General features: G+C 41.6%; 1 protein-coding gene across 1 annotated transcript in view; it reads left to right on the plus strand.

Moving 5' to 3' along the window:
• The first annotated feature begins 511 nt into the window (after positions 1-511).
• The window catches only part of ADAMTS17 (ADAM metallopeptidase with thrombospondin type 1 motif 17), a 294708-nt gene continuing 278362 nt past the window's right edge, over positions 512-16857 (plus strand). Inside the window, exons 1-2 of the mRNA XM_063448834.1 lie at positions 512-715; positions 10718-11070. Coding sequence (XP_063304904.1) covers positions 676-715; positions 10718-11070 — 393 coding nt within the window. The 5' untranslated portion in view covers positions 512-675. The remainder of the gene's footprint in view (positions 716-10717; positions 11071-16857) is intronic.

A 16857-nucleotide genomic window follows, 5' to 3' on the forward strand; every position in this document is an offset into this window, starting at 1 on the left:
AGCTCTCTCACTGTCTCCTTCTGATGAACTTGGACCCAGCACTATCCCGAACATTTTTGTCTCCTTGTAACTCTCACACCTGTCCTCCCTTCTCTCACACCTCGTGCTCCCCCTGGCGGCCGCCACCAAGCACTGAGTTACAACCACGTGTACTGCACCTAACCCCGCCCGCAGCTGGTCCTCTTGCCCAATATGAGCCCGCAGCCCTGCAGCTCTGTGTCCCGGCCGCTCTGCTATTGGCGGAGTCAGTGCCCGGTGGGCGGTACTCCAAACTTCCAGCTGAGTTTGCCTGTGGTGCTAATTGCTCTCTCCGAGGCTGACAGTCTGCACAGAGCCGGTGTCTGTGCGCACTGCAACCTGTAAGGACTGGCTGCTGCACACTGCATCTATACACTGCATCCTCCAGGGCTGCCACGAATCATCTGCACTGCACGTCCCTAGTCCATGCCAGTGCTCACTGCATTACCTGCAACTGCTGGAATCACTGCCCTGCATATTGTCTGCAGTGCACAGAGTGCTTTCTCTGCTAGTAAACTTGATATTCATAGAACTGAGTGCATCTTACTACAATAGCCATCACTGGAGAATCCTGTGATATACATCAATAAGCTGCATCTATTCTATACCTGAACCCCAGGTACCAACTTGCAAGAAGGACTTCATCAGCCATATAACATGCTGGTTCTGAGCCTGCTATACCTGCTGTTACCCCAAGGTAAGTGAATTCCTTCACTTTAGCTTAGCCAATTTGTAAGTCTGTCTGTCACACTGGGGCTGATGTATACAGTGTAATTCTAGACTAGAGCAATATTCTAAAGGTGGAGCAGTCACCATGGAAACCAATGGAATGCTCCTGCGGATTTCTCCACTTTTAGAAGCTGGCAGAAAATATGCTTTTTATACATAACTCTTCATGTGGCAGTGTTAAACTTTGGACAAGGACTAAGACTTCCCAAACTTAAAGAATGTAGAATTACCTTAATGTTGCTTTAATTTGTGTAAAAATTAAAAAAAAATAAAAAGTTTTCAGTGTGTGTGTATGTGTGTATGTGTGTATGTGTGTATGTGTGTATGTGTGTGTGTGTGTGTGTTTCAAGCATTAGCTAAAATTCACTAAATAGGCAGAACCAGACTCTCTAGTCTAGTGGTTTCAATGTTTGCAGTACCACACCTGGCAGTTAAAAGGTTAACATCACTTTGGCAGCGCAGGCGCGCAGAATATTCCCAGATCCTGGCTCAAAGGGGTCCTCCCTCTTCCAGGCATCCTTTCTATTTGTACTGCTGGACCTTCCAGGGTGCTATATGCTGCCAGAGGCATGAGACTGCCACACATACACCAGACTCCTCTGATGGAAGAACACATCTGGACAGGTTCTGCTAGACCGGTGTCATCCAGCCAGACTTCTACTTTGTAAAATATATTAAAAAAAAAAGTTCTTGAATGCTGTAAGATGTAACAGAAAGGATATAATTTTATTGTGGTATATAGGATCAGTTACTCTAAGTTAAAAAAAGGTTTTAAAACAGTGTGTAGGTTATATGATGTGTGTGTGTGTGTATATCTTTTTTCTCTCTCTACAATATATATGTGTATATATTTGGACAGTTGTGTGTGTGTGTTCATGTGTATATATTCACACATACAACTGTCCAGATGTGTATAAATGTCTATACGTCACTTGGAGATTCATTTTAATAAACACTGATTTGCTCTGACTTGGAAGTTAATTTGTCAAATTTAGGAAAGAATATGTTGGAGATTTTTAAATACTCTGCTATATTATTCTATCGTTCGCAGTTTGGCTGCTAGTTCAATACATTTGTTACGTTAATGAGTTAAACAGTACAGTTAATGAACTGTGGAGGGGGAAGGGGCTATATAATATTGCAAGCAACATATTACATCATCATATTACGCATAGACAAAAGTGATGGTAAAGATTCTATTTGGTGTCATGAAGGTACATCATATCCCACACCTGCACTGTATGAATAGTTAAGAACTTCCGTTAATCTCTGTGCCTCCCCTAGCATCTCTTCTAATCTGGCCCAAAAAGCAAATCATTTAAGGAAAAGATCAGAAAGGATGCAGGATAGATGCAGCAATTTACCCACCACCAGTCTGGAACCGGATGTTTAAGAAGTATTTTGTCATGTTTCAGCAGATCAATACCTTTGCTAGCCAATAGGCTAATGCTCAGGGCAGAAGTAAAAATTTAATTGCAGATTAGAAGTAAACTCATATGTTATGCATGGCAGAGTACCTTAAAACCAGCACTGTCACTCCCCCTAAAACAAAACAAAAGGTATTTCACAGAGATAAAACGTATACTGAAATCCCAACAAAGTCTGAAGATACCATAAGATAAAATAGGGACTACTTTGTCTTATGTACTTTTCCTACACCTGACAAAACTTGAAAACGGCAGAGTTCCACTGTCAAGTTTTTTCATCTACCCCAAGCTACAACAGCAACTGCTGTAGGGAAAAAGGCTTTGATTGTTGAGGTTTCCGCGGAATCCTCCCTGGACATCAGTATTGTACTGTCATGCATGCACGAGAGTACAGCACTAACATGGGCTCCTGGTAGACAAAGCACTAGGAGCTGGAAAGGATCCACTAGATGAAAATGTTGGTGGCGGTTTCCATTTAAGGCACCCACATCACTTCCACTTATTGAAATGGTCTGGGTGTAGTGTCCCTGTCCCACTTAGTCCTGCAATGTAATTGATATGTAGTTTCAGGAAAACCGCAATGTTTACATTGCAGGGTTAAATGAACATTCCGCACCCATAAAGCATTTCAGTTAGCTGAAGTGTTTCATGGGTGAGGAGTATCCCATAGTAATGACCGTTTACAAAAGTGCACATTTCTAATAGAAATTATCACTTTTATAAATAAACGCCCCCGACTGTCAATTAAAACAGCCAGGTGGGGGGTTTCCTCTACTGAGCATGCCTAAAACCCTCCCCTGCACCTCCATGGCCCCTCACTGCAAGTGGAGAATTCACCAAAAGTCACCAAAATAAGCAAAGACCCCAGAAGATGATAAAGCTGCTTTAAGTTAAAAAAAGGCAGATACACGAGCACTTAGGAAATTTTGCTTTACAATAAGTATAGTGAGTAAATATCATATAACAGCGGACGTAATGCAAAGTCTGTTTTCGAGGGGGGCTTAAAAGAAGTCTAGAAAAATTCCTAGGGCCTTCATTTGAATGTTTTTGGAATACACAAGATCCAGCGCACTCTCCCATCTACTAAACAGCAACTTCAATGTTGACAGATTTTATTAGTTTTTTAAAAAGTTTTTTCTAAAGGTTTTTTTAAAGGCTTATGCAATGTATGATCATATAATGTAACTAAATCCCCATTACTTTTTGCCTAGATTAGGTTTTTTTTTTGTTTTTGTTTTTTAAAAAAACCTTTAGAAAAGACTTTTTAAAAAACGAATAAAATCTGTCAACATTGAAGTTGCTGTTTAGTAGATAGGAAAGTGCGCTGGATCTTGTGTATTGTATAATATGGCCCCCAGCAGCACCCCATTTAAGCATGTTCAGGTGAGTGCAACCACCCCCCATGTTTGGGGGGTATATATATATATATTTGGGGATCTTGCCAACTCCTTGGTTTTGCACCCCTCCCTGTTACAGTTGCCTCATCTAAGTTCCCTATTTAGCCTTGTACTGCAGAGAGCCTCAGATGGAATTTATTCCCCCAAGTAAGTGAGTTATTCACATAAGAGTAGACATTAGACTGTGAGAGTAGGACCTGCCAAAGATGGGGTACATTGACGTTGTGGCAGGCCTATGCAATGTATGATCATATAATGATCTAAATCCCCATTATTTTTTGCCTAGATTAGGTGTTTTTAAAAAAAACCTTTAGAAAAAACTTTTAAAAAAACTAATAAAATCTGTCAACATTAAAGTTGTTGTTTAGTAGATAGGAGAGTGCGCTGGATCTTGTGTATTGTTTATTGTATAATATGGCCCCCAGCAGCACCCCCATTTAGGCATGTCCAGGTGAGTGCAACCACCCCCCCCCCCCCCCCCCCCATATTTGATATAATGTTTTTGGAAGATCTTTTCAAATGATCACAATCTGTTGAAAAAAAGAAAACCCGCATGATAAAACTTTTCAGTTGATTTAGCTGTAAAAATGTAATGGTTACTTCTCTATGTAAATCATGAAGTGTTTATGATATATTGGAAAGCTTATCCAAAAATGTTAAATTGCATGGATCACTCTGTTAAATTAGTATGTTATTTCACGGCTCAAAATTTCCAATAGCCGTTGGCTAGTGAAGATTCAGCTCTGGTGAGCAGAAATTTACCCATTGATCCTCCGGGCGGGCCTGGCGTTGTCATTAGGCTAATTAGGCAGTTGCCTAGAGCACTCCTTAAGAGCGGGAGCCCGCAGGGTTTGCAATGCTCGTCTGGACCATCATGGAGATGTGTTCTTTGCCTCCCACTGGCTCCTGCCATCCTCATGGTTTCTGCTGTTTAAAGTGCTTTTAAAAGAGGGAAAAAGCTGTTTATAAACAAAATCTTAACCCCACCTCTCCCATAACTAACTCTAATTTGTCAAGCACCAAACAGTCTTACTCTGCCTTCCCAGCCGGCCCCTGCCCCCCCTCCTCCAAAGACACTGCCTCTGCACAGCAAGCCTTAGAAGAGAATGTCAGGGCATGTATGCGCTGCCGCCCTGTCCTATTCCGTGTGGGAGGGACCATAGACACAAATAGCAAGCATGGCAGCAGGACCTCCTGTGACAGAGTGGAGAGAGCAGGAACCACACTGACTGAATGAGCTGCTTCCAGTGCCTCCAGCCCTCACCCAAAAATGTGCGGGACGAAGGAGGGTTGCTTACTGTGTGTGTGTGTGTGCGTATTTATATTTATGTATTAGGCAGTGTATGTGAGTATGATAAAGTTTGCGTGTGTTGGTGTATGTAATAGGCAGTTTATTTGTGTGAGTGTATGTGAGTATGAGACAGTGTGTGTCTGTGTGTTGGTGTATGTAATAGGCAGTTTGCGTGTGCCTATTAGGTAGCTTGTGTGAGTGTATGTATTAGGCAGTGTGTGTGAGTATGAATATTGTTGTATGGGTAAGGCAGGGGCTGAGTGACAGGCAATAGAGGGTTGTAGTCAATGGAGTATATTCGAAGCTTGGGCTTGTCACCAGTGGGGTACCTCAGGGATCTGTACTTGGACCCATTCTCTTTAATACTTTTATTAGTGATATTGCAGAAGGTCTTGAAGGTATGGTATATCTTTTTGCTAATGATACTAAGATATGTAACAAGGTTGATGTTCCAGGAGGGATAAGCCAAATGGCAAATGATTTAGGTAAACTAGAAAAATGGTCAGACCCGTGGCAGCTGACATTTAAGGTGGATAAATGCAAGATAATGCATCTTGGACGTAAAAAACTAAGGGCAAAGTACAGAATATTTGATAGTCCTAAACTCGACATTTGAGGAAAAGGATTTAGGGGTGATTATTTCAGATGACTTAAAGGTAGGCGGACAATGTAATAGAGCAGCAGGAAATGCTAGCAAAATGCTTGGTTGTATAGGGAGAGGTATTAGCAGTAGAAAGAGGGAAGTGCTCATGCCATTGTACAAAACACTGGTGAGACCTCACTTGGAGTATTGTACGCAGTACTGGAGACCTATCTCCAGAAGGATATTGATACTTTAGAGAGAGTTCAGAGAAAGGCTACTAAACTGGTTCATGGATTGCAGGATAAAACTTACAAGGAAAGGTTAAAGGATCTTAACATGTATAGCTTGGAGGAAAGACGAGACAGGGGGGATATGATAGAAACATTTAAATACATAAAGGGAATCAACATATTAAAGGAGGAGACTTTATTTAAAATAAGAAAAACTACCACAACAAGAGCACTGTCTTAAATTAGAGGGACAAAGGTTTAAAAATAATATTAGGAAGTATTACTTTACTGAGAAGGTATTGAATGCATTGAATAGCCTTCCAGCTGAAGTGGTAGAGGTTAACACAGTAAAGGAGTTTAAGCATGCGTGGGATAGTATTTAGAAAATTGGGCAGACTAGATGGGCCGAATGGTTCTTATCTGCCGTCATACTCTATGTTTCTATGCATGTGTTGGTGTATGTATTAGGCAGTTTAAGTAAGTGTATGTATTGGCAGTTTGAGTGAGTGTATGTAGTAGGCAGTGTATGTGAGTATGAGACAGTGTGCATCTGTTGGTGTATTTATTAGGCAGTTTGAGTGATTGTATGTAGTAGGCAGTGTATGTGAATATGAAGCAGTTTGTGTGTGTTGGTGTATGTATGTATTGGGCCGTTTGTATATGTATTAGGCAGTTAGTTTGTTTGTGTGTGTGTGTGTGTGTGTATTTGGCGTGAATTTATATCGATCGGTCCCTTTTCTGTTTCCTCAGTCAGTTTCTTACTATGTGCCTATCTCATTTGAAAAAAAAGATTAAGCAGGTATACAATTGGAGTCTATTCACTAAACATTGATTTGATAAGTCTCTAAAGCTTAAAATTTTGGTCAAAATAACAACGTTCAAAAACTTTTTTGAACTAAGATGAGATGGAGACTTTTTCCAACTTTTCTATCTTGGCCTAATTTTTCAACTCACCATTTCTTGGATAGACCTATTTGGGAAAAGGGTAAAAGGAAAGCTTAATTAAAGAAGAGTAAGCAGCGATGGAGACTGCAAGTGAAGCATAAAACTGAGGCAAAGTTGATGAGAGCGTGGGTATAGACACTAGTTTTGCTAACAGAAAGGAATACTCCATACACATAAAGCATTTCAGCTTATTGAAGTGTTTACATGTCAGGAGCCTGTCGATTGTAATAAAAATTGGCCCTTTTTGTAATTGGGGCAGAAACACCTCCCTGTCTGTCCCTTATGCCTCGTTTCCACTGAGCGGATCGGTTCAGTTCGGTACGGTTCGCTATTTTGGGTGTTTCCATTATGAAAGTGGTCCATACAAGCGAACCGTACCAATCCATTCAGGGTCCTGCTTCAGGTGTTGGGCCATAGAAAATAAAACGGTTCTGTTAGGGCGGAGCTACTATACAATCCATTGATTGGTGGACAGGAAGAGCATTTTTTCTAAACCCCGCCTGGCCCTGAAGGTCTGACTTGCAGTGGAAACGCTCACCAGAATGGGCTGGTCCATTCTAAACCTTCCAAACTGTACCAACCCGAACCGATCCGCTCAGTGGAAACGAGGCATTTGACAGCTAGGAAGGTTTTCTTCCATTTCCTTTAGCTCCACGGGGCTCCCATTCTCAATGTGCACATAGGAAAGCGGTGATTGAATATGCATGCGCAGCTCCAGCATAGAGGCTTCTCAAATAGAAGTGTCTGATCGAAGTATGCCCTGGCACAGAGGGTTTTCAGAAAAACATAAAGAAAAAATAAAAGTATATTTTATTTGGGGGTGTATCCAGTTGTGTAGCAAGGGGGGGGGGGCACTTTTTGGGGTGGCAAGGTCCTTGCTGACTCCCATACTCCCTCCCACCCTCTGAGTGAGAACTGGCAGCGATCCTTCTCTGCTTGCCAGTAACCCTCCCTGCGGTGCAGAGAGAGAGGGGAAGAGGCAGGGCAGGAGGCATGGGATGGGTAGCAAGGTCACTCCTTCTGCATCCTGTCCTACGAGTGAGGAGGAGGAGCAGGGCAGCCTGAGAGAAAAAACAGGTAGGCTCTTCCCTGCACAGCGCCCTCCTCACTGCACCCTCACAGATATCGCCCCTCCCTCCCCTGCACAGATATCCTCTCCCCCTCCCTCCCCTGCACAGATCCCCTCCCTCCCCTGCACAGATCCCCTCCTTCCTCCCCTGCACAGATTCCCTCTCCCCCTCCCTCCCTTGCACAGATGCCCTCTCCCCCTCCCTCCCCTGCACAGATCCCCTCTCCCCTTCCCTCCTCTGCAAAGATCCCCTCTCCCCTTCCCTCCCCTGCACAGATCACCTCTACCCATTGCTCTCCATGCACATATCCCCTCTCCCCTTCCCTCCCCTGCACAGATCCCCTCTCCCCTTCCCTCCCCTGCACAGGTCCCCTCTACCCCTGCTCTCCATGCACAGATCCCCTCTCTTCTTCCCTCCCCTGCACAGATCCCCTCTACCCCTGCTATCCATGCACAGATTCCCTCTTCCCTCTCCCTCCCCTGCACAGATCCCCTCTCTTCTCTGCCTCCCCTGCACCGTCCCGCTCCTTCCTTGCACAGATCCCACTCCGTCCCTGCACCTTCCACAGCCCCCCTCCATACACCCCCTTCCTCCCTGCCAAAAAATAAAAGTATATATTTTTTTAAATGTGTATATAAAATTACATTCAATCAGTGTGTTTCCTTTCACACCAATAAAAAGTTAAATATACTGAAGCGCTTTAGTAACAATTATTTAAAGGAACACTCTCTGCCCAAATGGGCAAAGCTCCCCAATAAAATCACTGTTTAGTAGATATGCCCCCAATGAAGTACCTGAATTAATTTTGCATGCATGCATTCATTGGGTGTATATTTTAAAAAAGATGAAAATTTTGTTTTGTTGGGCTAGAGGCGTTGAGTACTTAAAAGAGGTATGTCTGGTGCAGCCACGGATGTCCGCGACTGCACCGGACATGACGTGGATCGAGATAGGGGCGGCAAACTCAGGGGCAGCCCTGGACGGCAAGAGCTCTAGCTACGCCACTGGGTGTATCTAGTAAAGAATCGGCGGGGGGCAGCAAAGTTAAAGGACCACTATATGCACCCAGACCACTTCAGCTCAATGAAGTGGTCTGGGTGCCAGGTCCATCTAGGATTAACCCTGCAGCTGTAAACATAACGGTTTCAGAGAAACTGCTATATTTACATATGGGTTAATCCAGCCTCTAGTGGCTGTCTCATTGACAGCCGCTAGAGGCGCTTCCACGATTCTCACTGTGATTTTCACAGTGAGAAGAGGCTGCCGTCTATAGGAAAGCATTGAGAATGCTTTCCTATGGACTGGCTCAATGCGCGCGCGGCTCTTGCCGCGCATGCAAATTCGGCGGATGACGTCGGAAGAGGGAGGAGAGTCTCCAGCGCCGAGGGAGCCCGGCGCTGGAGAAAGGTACGAATTTAACCCCTTCCTCCCCCTTCAGCCCATCGGGAGTGGGACCCTGAGGGTGGGGGGGACCCAAAGACCCTATAATGCCGGGAAAATGAGTTGAAATCCTTGCGCTGGCCCTAGTGACAAGCTTGCAGTTGAGAGTAACTTTTAAGGCCTGGCTAGGTGGGTGGGACTTGAATCCTGGAATTATATAATTTCTTACAGCCTAGGGGGATGACAATTCAAACCTTCTAAGTAATTAGTAAGCCTTACAGCTACAATAAATGCTTACAGTGCGACACGATGCTCAAAACACATTCCTTTTTCAGCAGTATGTTTCCTTTAATTAGTAATATACATTATATAGCGCAGACAAGTGTTTACTTCCTGTGTTTATATATTTTGGCCACACGTGTCTGTTAGCATACTGATGGAATACTACGTATTCTGCTCTGAGCTTTTTGTACACCTTTAAAAAGGGTTAAATCTCTCTGGAATGTGGTTTAGAACTGCGTTCCAATTAATGCAGCCCTGGGAATCTGAAAAAGGAATTCAAATGATTGTTAAAGTAAAAGGCTTTTTTGTTGTTTTTGTTTTGTTTTAAGTTTATTTATTAAAAAAAAAAAAAAAGAAAAATTTAAATGGAAACTCCTATCAAGGCCGGTGTTTGCTAAAAAGCAGTATTCCAAAATCAAAAGTATTTGTATATAACATTTTTGAATGTATTCTTATAGAAAAAGGTAGCGTGCCTGACTAAACTGAAATGAACGCTCTGCAAATGTCCCCGATTTAAGGGGCAGTATGGTCACTTTATTCATAGCAGATTGTACTGTCTGATAAAGTTAGATCCATTGGCATGTTAGTTATTCTGAATGTGGTGTATCGTTTTAATATGTATTCGGTGCCTCTAGAGCACTATACATTAGCAGTTTATGCAGCTCTGGGGCCCGTCAGGCTATGTCCGGATGGCCCTGTAAATTTAGTTATGTATGCGCTGTGTGGAAGGCAGGGGGGAGCAGTGTGAAGAGGCCCTTTATATTTCCATAGCTGATGTTTCAACCTGAGCCGATCCTGGCAGGGCCCCCCTCTCTGAACATCATAGTTTCCGTTCATTAAGAGTTGTAGTCCGGCTGGAAGCAGAGTGTTTGCTGCAGCAGCCTCCAGCTCAGCTGATTCTCTGAAAGGGTCTTTGGCTTAACTGATACTTTTTTAGCAGAGGCACAAAGAAGGAACACTGACACTAGAGGCTGTCTGGGTTAGGGATCAGGATACAGTAGAATGTTTTAGAGTAGTAGTTAGTACTAGCAAATCAGCTATATTATGTGTTACTGCCTGTTAGAGTTTATGATTACCCAGTGTATTTCAGAGAATGCTGGGAATTGTAGTACAAAATCTTCTGAAGTGCAACCAGTTAAGTCCCATTGACACTGATACACTAAATCCTATCTTTGCCAGAATGGAGATCGAAGTCGTACTTTACAAGAATCATACATTTAGCATTGTTTGTATTTATTTGTGTATATGTATGAATCAATCTATAAATAGTAATATGTCTGTAAGTGCGGGCTTATTGCAATATCTATCGTGCTCTTTTTATAACAGTGATTGTAATTAATATATATATATATATATTTTTTTTAGTTGATTCCTCCGATCCTGGAGTGGAAATTGTGACCCCACAGATTTTATGGGTTGGGGAAACCCCATTGCAGAGAGAAGGGAAGCCAGCCCTGAAGAGTCTCCGTAGACCACGCTCCATTCCAGGAAAGTACCCCGATTATTTATACATCCATCTACCTGCATTTGGTAGAGACCTGTATTTACACCTGCAGAAAGACCACCGCTTTCTTGCTTCGACTTTCATCGTAGAGGAGAAAACCGACCACGGAGACTTAATCCGCTCTCAGTTACCGCTGGATGATCTTTGCTTTTATACTGGAGAAGTTCTGAGCCAAAACCATTCTTTTGCATCTGTCAGCACATGTTCAGGACTGGTGTGTACCTATTTATTGTAATATCCAATCTGCTTGTGCATGACTGGTAAAATCAGAATATATTCTAACACGTAAATGTGTGTAGTTTGGAGTAGACAAGAGACAAGGGTTTAATCTAGAATATGTCTCCTTGCAGCTTCCCAATATGTTATTGAATGAGGAAAGTATATTGTAGAGGAAACTTTATTTGTGTTGCCTGCTTATGAGACTGCGTTTGTGGGTGTGCTTTTCAAACCTTTATCTGTACATTGGAAAATAGGCATTGTGCTGGTCCAGGAGCTAGTCTAATGGGCACAACTATGTCTGATCGCCTCTCATTTACATCCAATATCCTTTCAGCAAAATTCAAGGTGAAAACACGTTAAAGGCTATTACATTTAGTTTCCATATAGGGTTATATTTTATCTATAACAAAAATTACAGATTTAAGATGTGTATGAATAAGAATCTATCACCATAGATAAACTTATAGAATAGTAGTTCTCCCATTGATGTCTGTGGATACATATATATTCAATTAGTAGAGATTTGCTTGTATTATAGAATCTCCTCCTAAATTGGTTAAATGTTTACATCCATCATTTTGAGAAAATAAACTGCTTCTTAATCAAATCCACAGTTGATTCACCAAGTGGCTAAAGTACAGGTTTTTTTTTAAAGGTTTTTTTTAAAAACAAAACAACATTTTTATATATTTTCTGTGAATCTCTGAGTCCTATGTCATCATGGGCTCTTATGTAGAATCTGACCAAATCAATTACGTATGTAATATCTAAAATGAAAAGAGACTAATTGGAAAGATATAGGAAATGAGACGTTGTTCTTCTGAAAGTCATTCTCCCAATCAAGTTAAAAACAGTATATGCAAAGAGACAAAATAGTAGGATAGAGGAAGACTGCAGTCTGAATCGGTAACTGTGACCGTTTTTGAAGAACAAGATGAAAGAGAAGAGCTAAGATGCAAAGGAAAATAAATGATCCAAACTGGGAAAGATTAAAAAAGCAGGCTTTGGAGAGGTGTTATGCATTCAGGATTCTATGTAGAAAGAGATTACTGTTAATTTGAGAAGATTAACAGACTCAAACTACAGAGCCGTTTAAAAGGACACTATAGGCACCCAGACCACTTCATCTCATTTAAGTTGTCTGGGTGCAATGTATTTATTCCCTTAGCTCTGCAATGTAAAATATTGCCGTTTTAGAGAGGATCAGAATGTATTTAGAGCTGTCTACCAGACCACCACTAGAGGCGCTTCCTACAGTTTCATTGAGCTTGACATCCTTACTCTGTGCATGAGGGTGTCCAGCACTTTGAAAAGTCTCATAGGAAAGCATTGAGTAAATGCTTTCCTATGTGGAAGGCCTAATGAGCGTCTTCACTCACCGCACATGCACATTAGGTTCCACTCCATCAGCTGACGTCGGAGGAGCCCGACCCAACACCGAGGGATATCATAAATGTTTAGCTATAACACTCTAAAATAGAAAGCTGCATACAGTAATGTCTGGTGAGGGATCTAAAGCCAATCATAAAACAACTGTAACTCTAAACTTGTGGAGCCATGGATAAACAGCCAATTGTGTCACCATTGTGCCCATTTGTGAGAGCTCAAAAAGCTACTGCCCGTTGTGGATGAAAAAGGCATCAAATCCTACAACCGTCAGCAGGTAGACCCCTCGGACAAGGGCCAAGTGCCAGCCTGCACATTGGTTGAAAGAAATAAAACAGGTTGCGCCAAATAACTAGACAGTACTGGTATTGCTAATCACTACAGTTGTATGCAAGTAGTAGTAACTGGAATCTATAATTACAAAGAATGTCCACGTAAAACATAAAGGATGTTCCTCCGTGCTTTCCAATAGGTATATAGTAAAAAAAAAATACGGACTAACATCTTTACAAGCTTTATCCGTGAGTAGGGATTATACCTCTTTAGGATCTTACTAAAAGCAGAATTGGTAGCTCTATGTTTATGCGTATGCTGTGAAGAAAACGTAAGACGTACCAGTGTCCCTATGAAGACCCTGTTGTTATTCTCCATCTAATATCCTGTGACAAGGATTATATTGGTAGAAGCAGATACATTTAAGCCAACAGATGGCTCCTTGTTTGTGAGTGTATTTTTTTAAAACAATTATTGCTTCTGCACTGGTTCCGAACAATATCACACTATTGTTTGTACTCTCTGTTATGTATTGTCGTTTCATATCTTGGAATCTTAATTGGCGAAATACATCAAACTACCTACTACAACTACCACCGTTATCAAGGACTTTCTTATTGTTTTACGTGGACATTCTTTGTAACTATAGATTCCAGTTACTAGTACTTGCATACAACTGTATTCCTTAGCAATAACAGTACTGTCTAGTTATTTGGCGCAACTTGTTTTCATTCTTTTCACTATATGTCTTTGGATTATTAGGGTATTCTAATACCAGAGGTGCTGCCATTTTTGGAGTCAGCGCTGAATCTATTTATCTTTTGCAAATTGGTTTAGTTTACAGCCTCACTCCTTGCTCCCCGGCTCTGACCACTTTCTACTATGGTAAGTTATGGATAAAGCCCCAGCTCCCCAAGTAACAGCGGCGCATCCACTGCGTGAACCATGTTCAGGACCTCTCCACTATCAGGGACCTAGGGTTGCCCCATTAATAGGTTATCTACTCATCCTGGTGCAGTCGGGTAACATGGCTTGGCAAGAGCTTCGATCCTAGGGTAGCCCTGGAAAGGTCTTGATAAAAAGACAAGGTGTGGCCTTCATACTAATAGGAAGGCGTTCTCCTGGCAACTTTTATAATTGCTAGTTAATCTCCTCGTAAAGGACAGCTGTGCAATCACATCGCAGGACCCCTTGTACTTCGCTCCAGCTGAGCTAAAGACACCGAAAATCGCATGCCCCGAAATGGTGGAGGTTGATTTCCACTTAAGCAGGGCCAAAAAGAGTCTACATATATAAGCAGATAATGTGAAATAATGAGTGGAGCAAAGAGAAACACCAAATATAGAGACAATAAAGAAAATAGAATACAAACTTTTCAGTTATATGATGGTTCCTCCGAATGATGTGGTTATATGCAAAGAAAAAGAAAAAATATGCAGTGATAGTGCAGATGGTTAACAATACTAGAGAACGTGTTTCCCATCTATTAAGCAAGACTTCTTAGCACTTTTATAGCATCTCAGTAATAAGGTGCTTTCAATGTTTGAGATAAAAAATGACATAGATTTATTGTCTGCTACATGCAGAAAAATATAGCATCAATACAATCGAAATATATGAAGAAAAATAGCAATAAATAAAAAGGGTGATTGGCCCCTTACTGAATCTGGTGGTGAGTTTAAACAGCATATGCTGTAACTCACTGCTTCAGCTTTTAATAGTGGGGTGGCAGGCAGGCTGCACTGTGTTCTCCGGGCTCGGTGGGTTTGCAGATCTGCTAGTCTGTGTGTATCCCCGAGAATCAGCTCCGAGTTCCGTGCACAACAAGCTCCTCCCCCTTACGTGACGTCAACGCGTTTCGCCGTATTGCGGCTTCCTCAGGACGTGTTCATAACCACCATGTTGGTTATGGGCATAAATAGGGCAAAGTCCCTCATGATAGGTTGATTTCAAATTGCCCCAATTACAATAATATGTTTATTAAAACCAATGTAATTCTGACTTAAAAAATATACAGATTATTACTTAAATTTAATTCATAATAAAATAGCAACCAAAGCTTGTGCTTACTTACATTAAACCAAAAATTATCATAAAAAAAGCCTATTTTACAATTTCATCTATAAACAGGTATTAGCTCTTAAAGTGACCATGTACCTTATAAAGTGCGAATTGTGACATCTATTTTATCTACATAAAAAGATCAATGTTACATAGAAGTAGCTTGGGGATACACACAGACTAGCAGTATGGGCACTAGCAAACCCACCCTTTTTATTTATTGCTATTTTTCTTCATATATTTCAATTGTATTGATGTTATATTTTTCTGCATGTAGCAGACAATAAATCTATGTCATTTTTTATCTCAAACATTGAAAGCACCTTATTACTGAGATGCTACAAAAGTGCTAAGAAGTCTTGCTTAATAGATGGGAAACACGTTCTCTATTATTGTTAACCATCTGCACTATCACTGCATATTTTTTTCTTTTTCTTTGCAAATAACCACATCATTCGGAGGAACCATCATATAACTGAAAAGTTTGTATTCTATTTTCTTTATTGTCTCTATATTTGGTGTTTCTCTTTGCTCCACTCATTATTTCACATTATTTCTTGTTGGTAGTTTTTGGGAATTGTACCAGAGTGTGAAGCGATTTTTAACACCTTAAATCCTGCTTGGCACCCAGATTCTGTTTTATTTTCTTATATAAGCAGATAGTTCGGCCACTGTTATTGTGCCAAGGAGCCGTCCTGGTCTGCATAGACTCACAAGATTCCCTGATGCCAGGTAGACTGTAGGCTGAGTCAGTGCAAAACCTTACAAGCTCCGCAATCCTACCTCTACTGCCTTCTCCCGTCCCCCGACTGTATGTACCTTTTAACTGACCTCCACCACGTCCGTTGCCAATATGTGTTTCAGCTCCTGCAGGTGCCTTTATTGTCTCCTTTGGTGGCCACAGATCAGAGCAATCAAATGTCACGACCTGTCCGCTCGAGTGCTGGCTCCGCCCCCCCCCCCCTCCATTCAATGTAAAACCATTTTCAAGCAGTTTAACACTAAAATAAAAAGGTTCTTGGTACCTATAGCGCAGCTACTACTGGAGGTGTGGCTAATCAGAGATTACATACTTCCTTCTAGCTATACCTTGACATACCTGCAATGGGCACTATGATAGACTGAAAGCACACACTCAGCCAATCACAGCACCCCATTGCTTCTCAGGCTAATGCTTCTTAATTAACCCAAGCAGCACAGACGGGATGAGCTACTGGGGACTGTCATTTAGTATTAAACTATGAAAAATGGTTTAACACGGAGTGGAAGGAGAGTACCAGTGGACTCCAGATGCTATAACCACTTCAATGAGATGAAACCGTAACAGTGCTTTCAGTTTCTTTAATTTCTTGGCTTAGTGGCTGTGACCAATGTGTATTATTGTTGATCTCTGTTTTGTATTTTAAATCAGACTTCTGTTTTAAATGCTTGTTTTCCTGCTACCACCATTCTCCTATTTATCAGCTTTTCTCTATTGCATGCTGCTTGGCCTTGATTTGTTCTTTTGGCTGTGTTTAATCTGCTACCCACCTCTGACTTGTGCTGTTGCCTTTGATGTCGTGTGAAGTCAGCTTCTCTTGCTGTCTCCACTTGAAAGTGTTCCAACCAGAACTCACCATTCCTTTCAACATCACGTGCGATCAGTATGCTTTAAGCAGTAAGAACATAACTCCATGCTGCTCCCCCCAAAATATTTTATGTTATCAGAAATTAATGGAAAGAGCGAGACAAGCTTTTATGATGCACTGGTTCAGGGCAAATAGCATAGAGCCTACTTCTGGAAGCACAGCAGGACAGAGGAAGAGTAGTGTGTTGTCTATGGGAGTTGGGATGGAAAGTTAATGCAGGCATTAGAGATGGAGGAAAGTCGACAGTGGGAAATTAAGGCAAGGATTGATACTTGAGAAGGATAACTCAAGAATTTATCATGGAGAAAGAAGGAAGAATTTGGGAATTGATTAACAAGCAGTGAATAAAAATATGTTGAAGTATGGAAGTTTGGACATGGGGAAAAAAGGCTGGAGATAACGTTAACTCTGGCACGGTAGATTGATAGGGCAGC

This window comes from Pelobates fuscus, chromosome 3 (assembly GCF_036172605.1).
Source record: "Pelobates fuscus isolate aPelFus1 chromosome 3, aPelFus1.pri, whole genome shotgun sequence".
Taxonomy (NCBI): domain Eukaryota; kingdom Metazoa; phylum Chordata; class Amphibia; order Anura; family Pelobatidae; genus Pelobates; species Pelobates fuscus.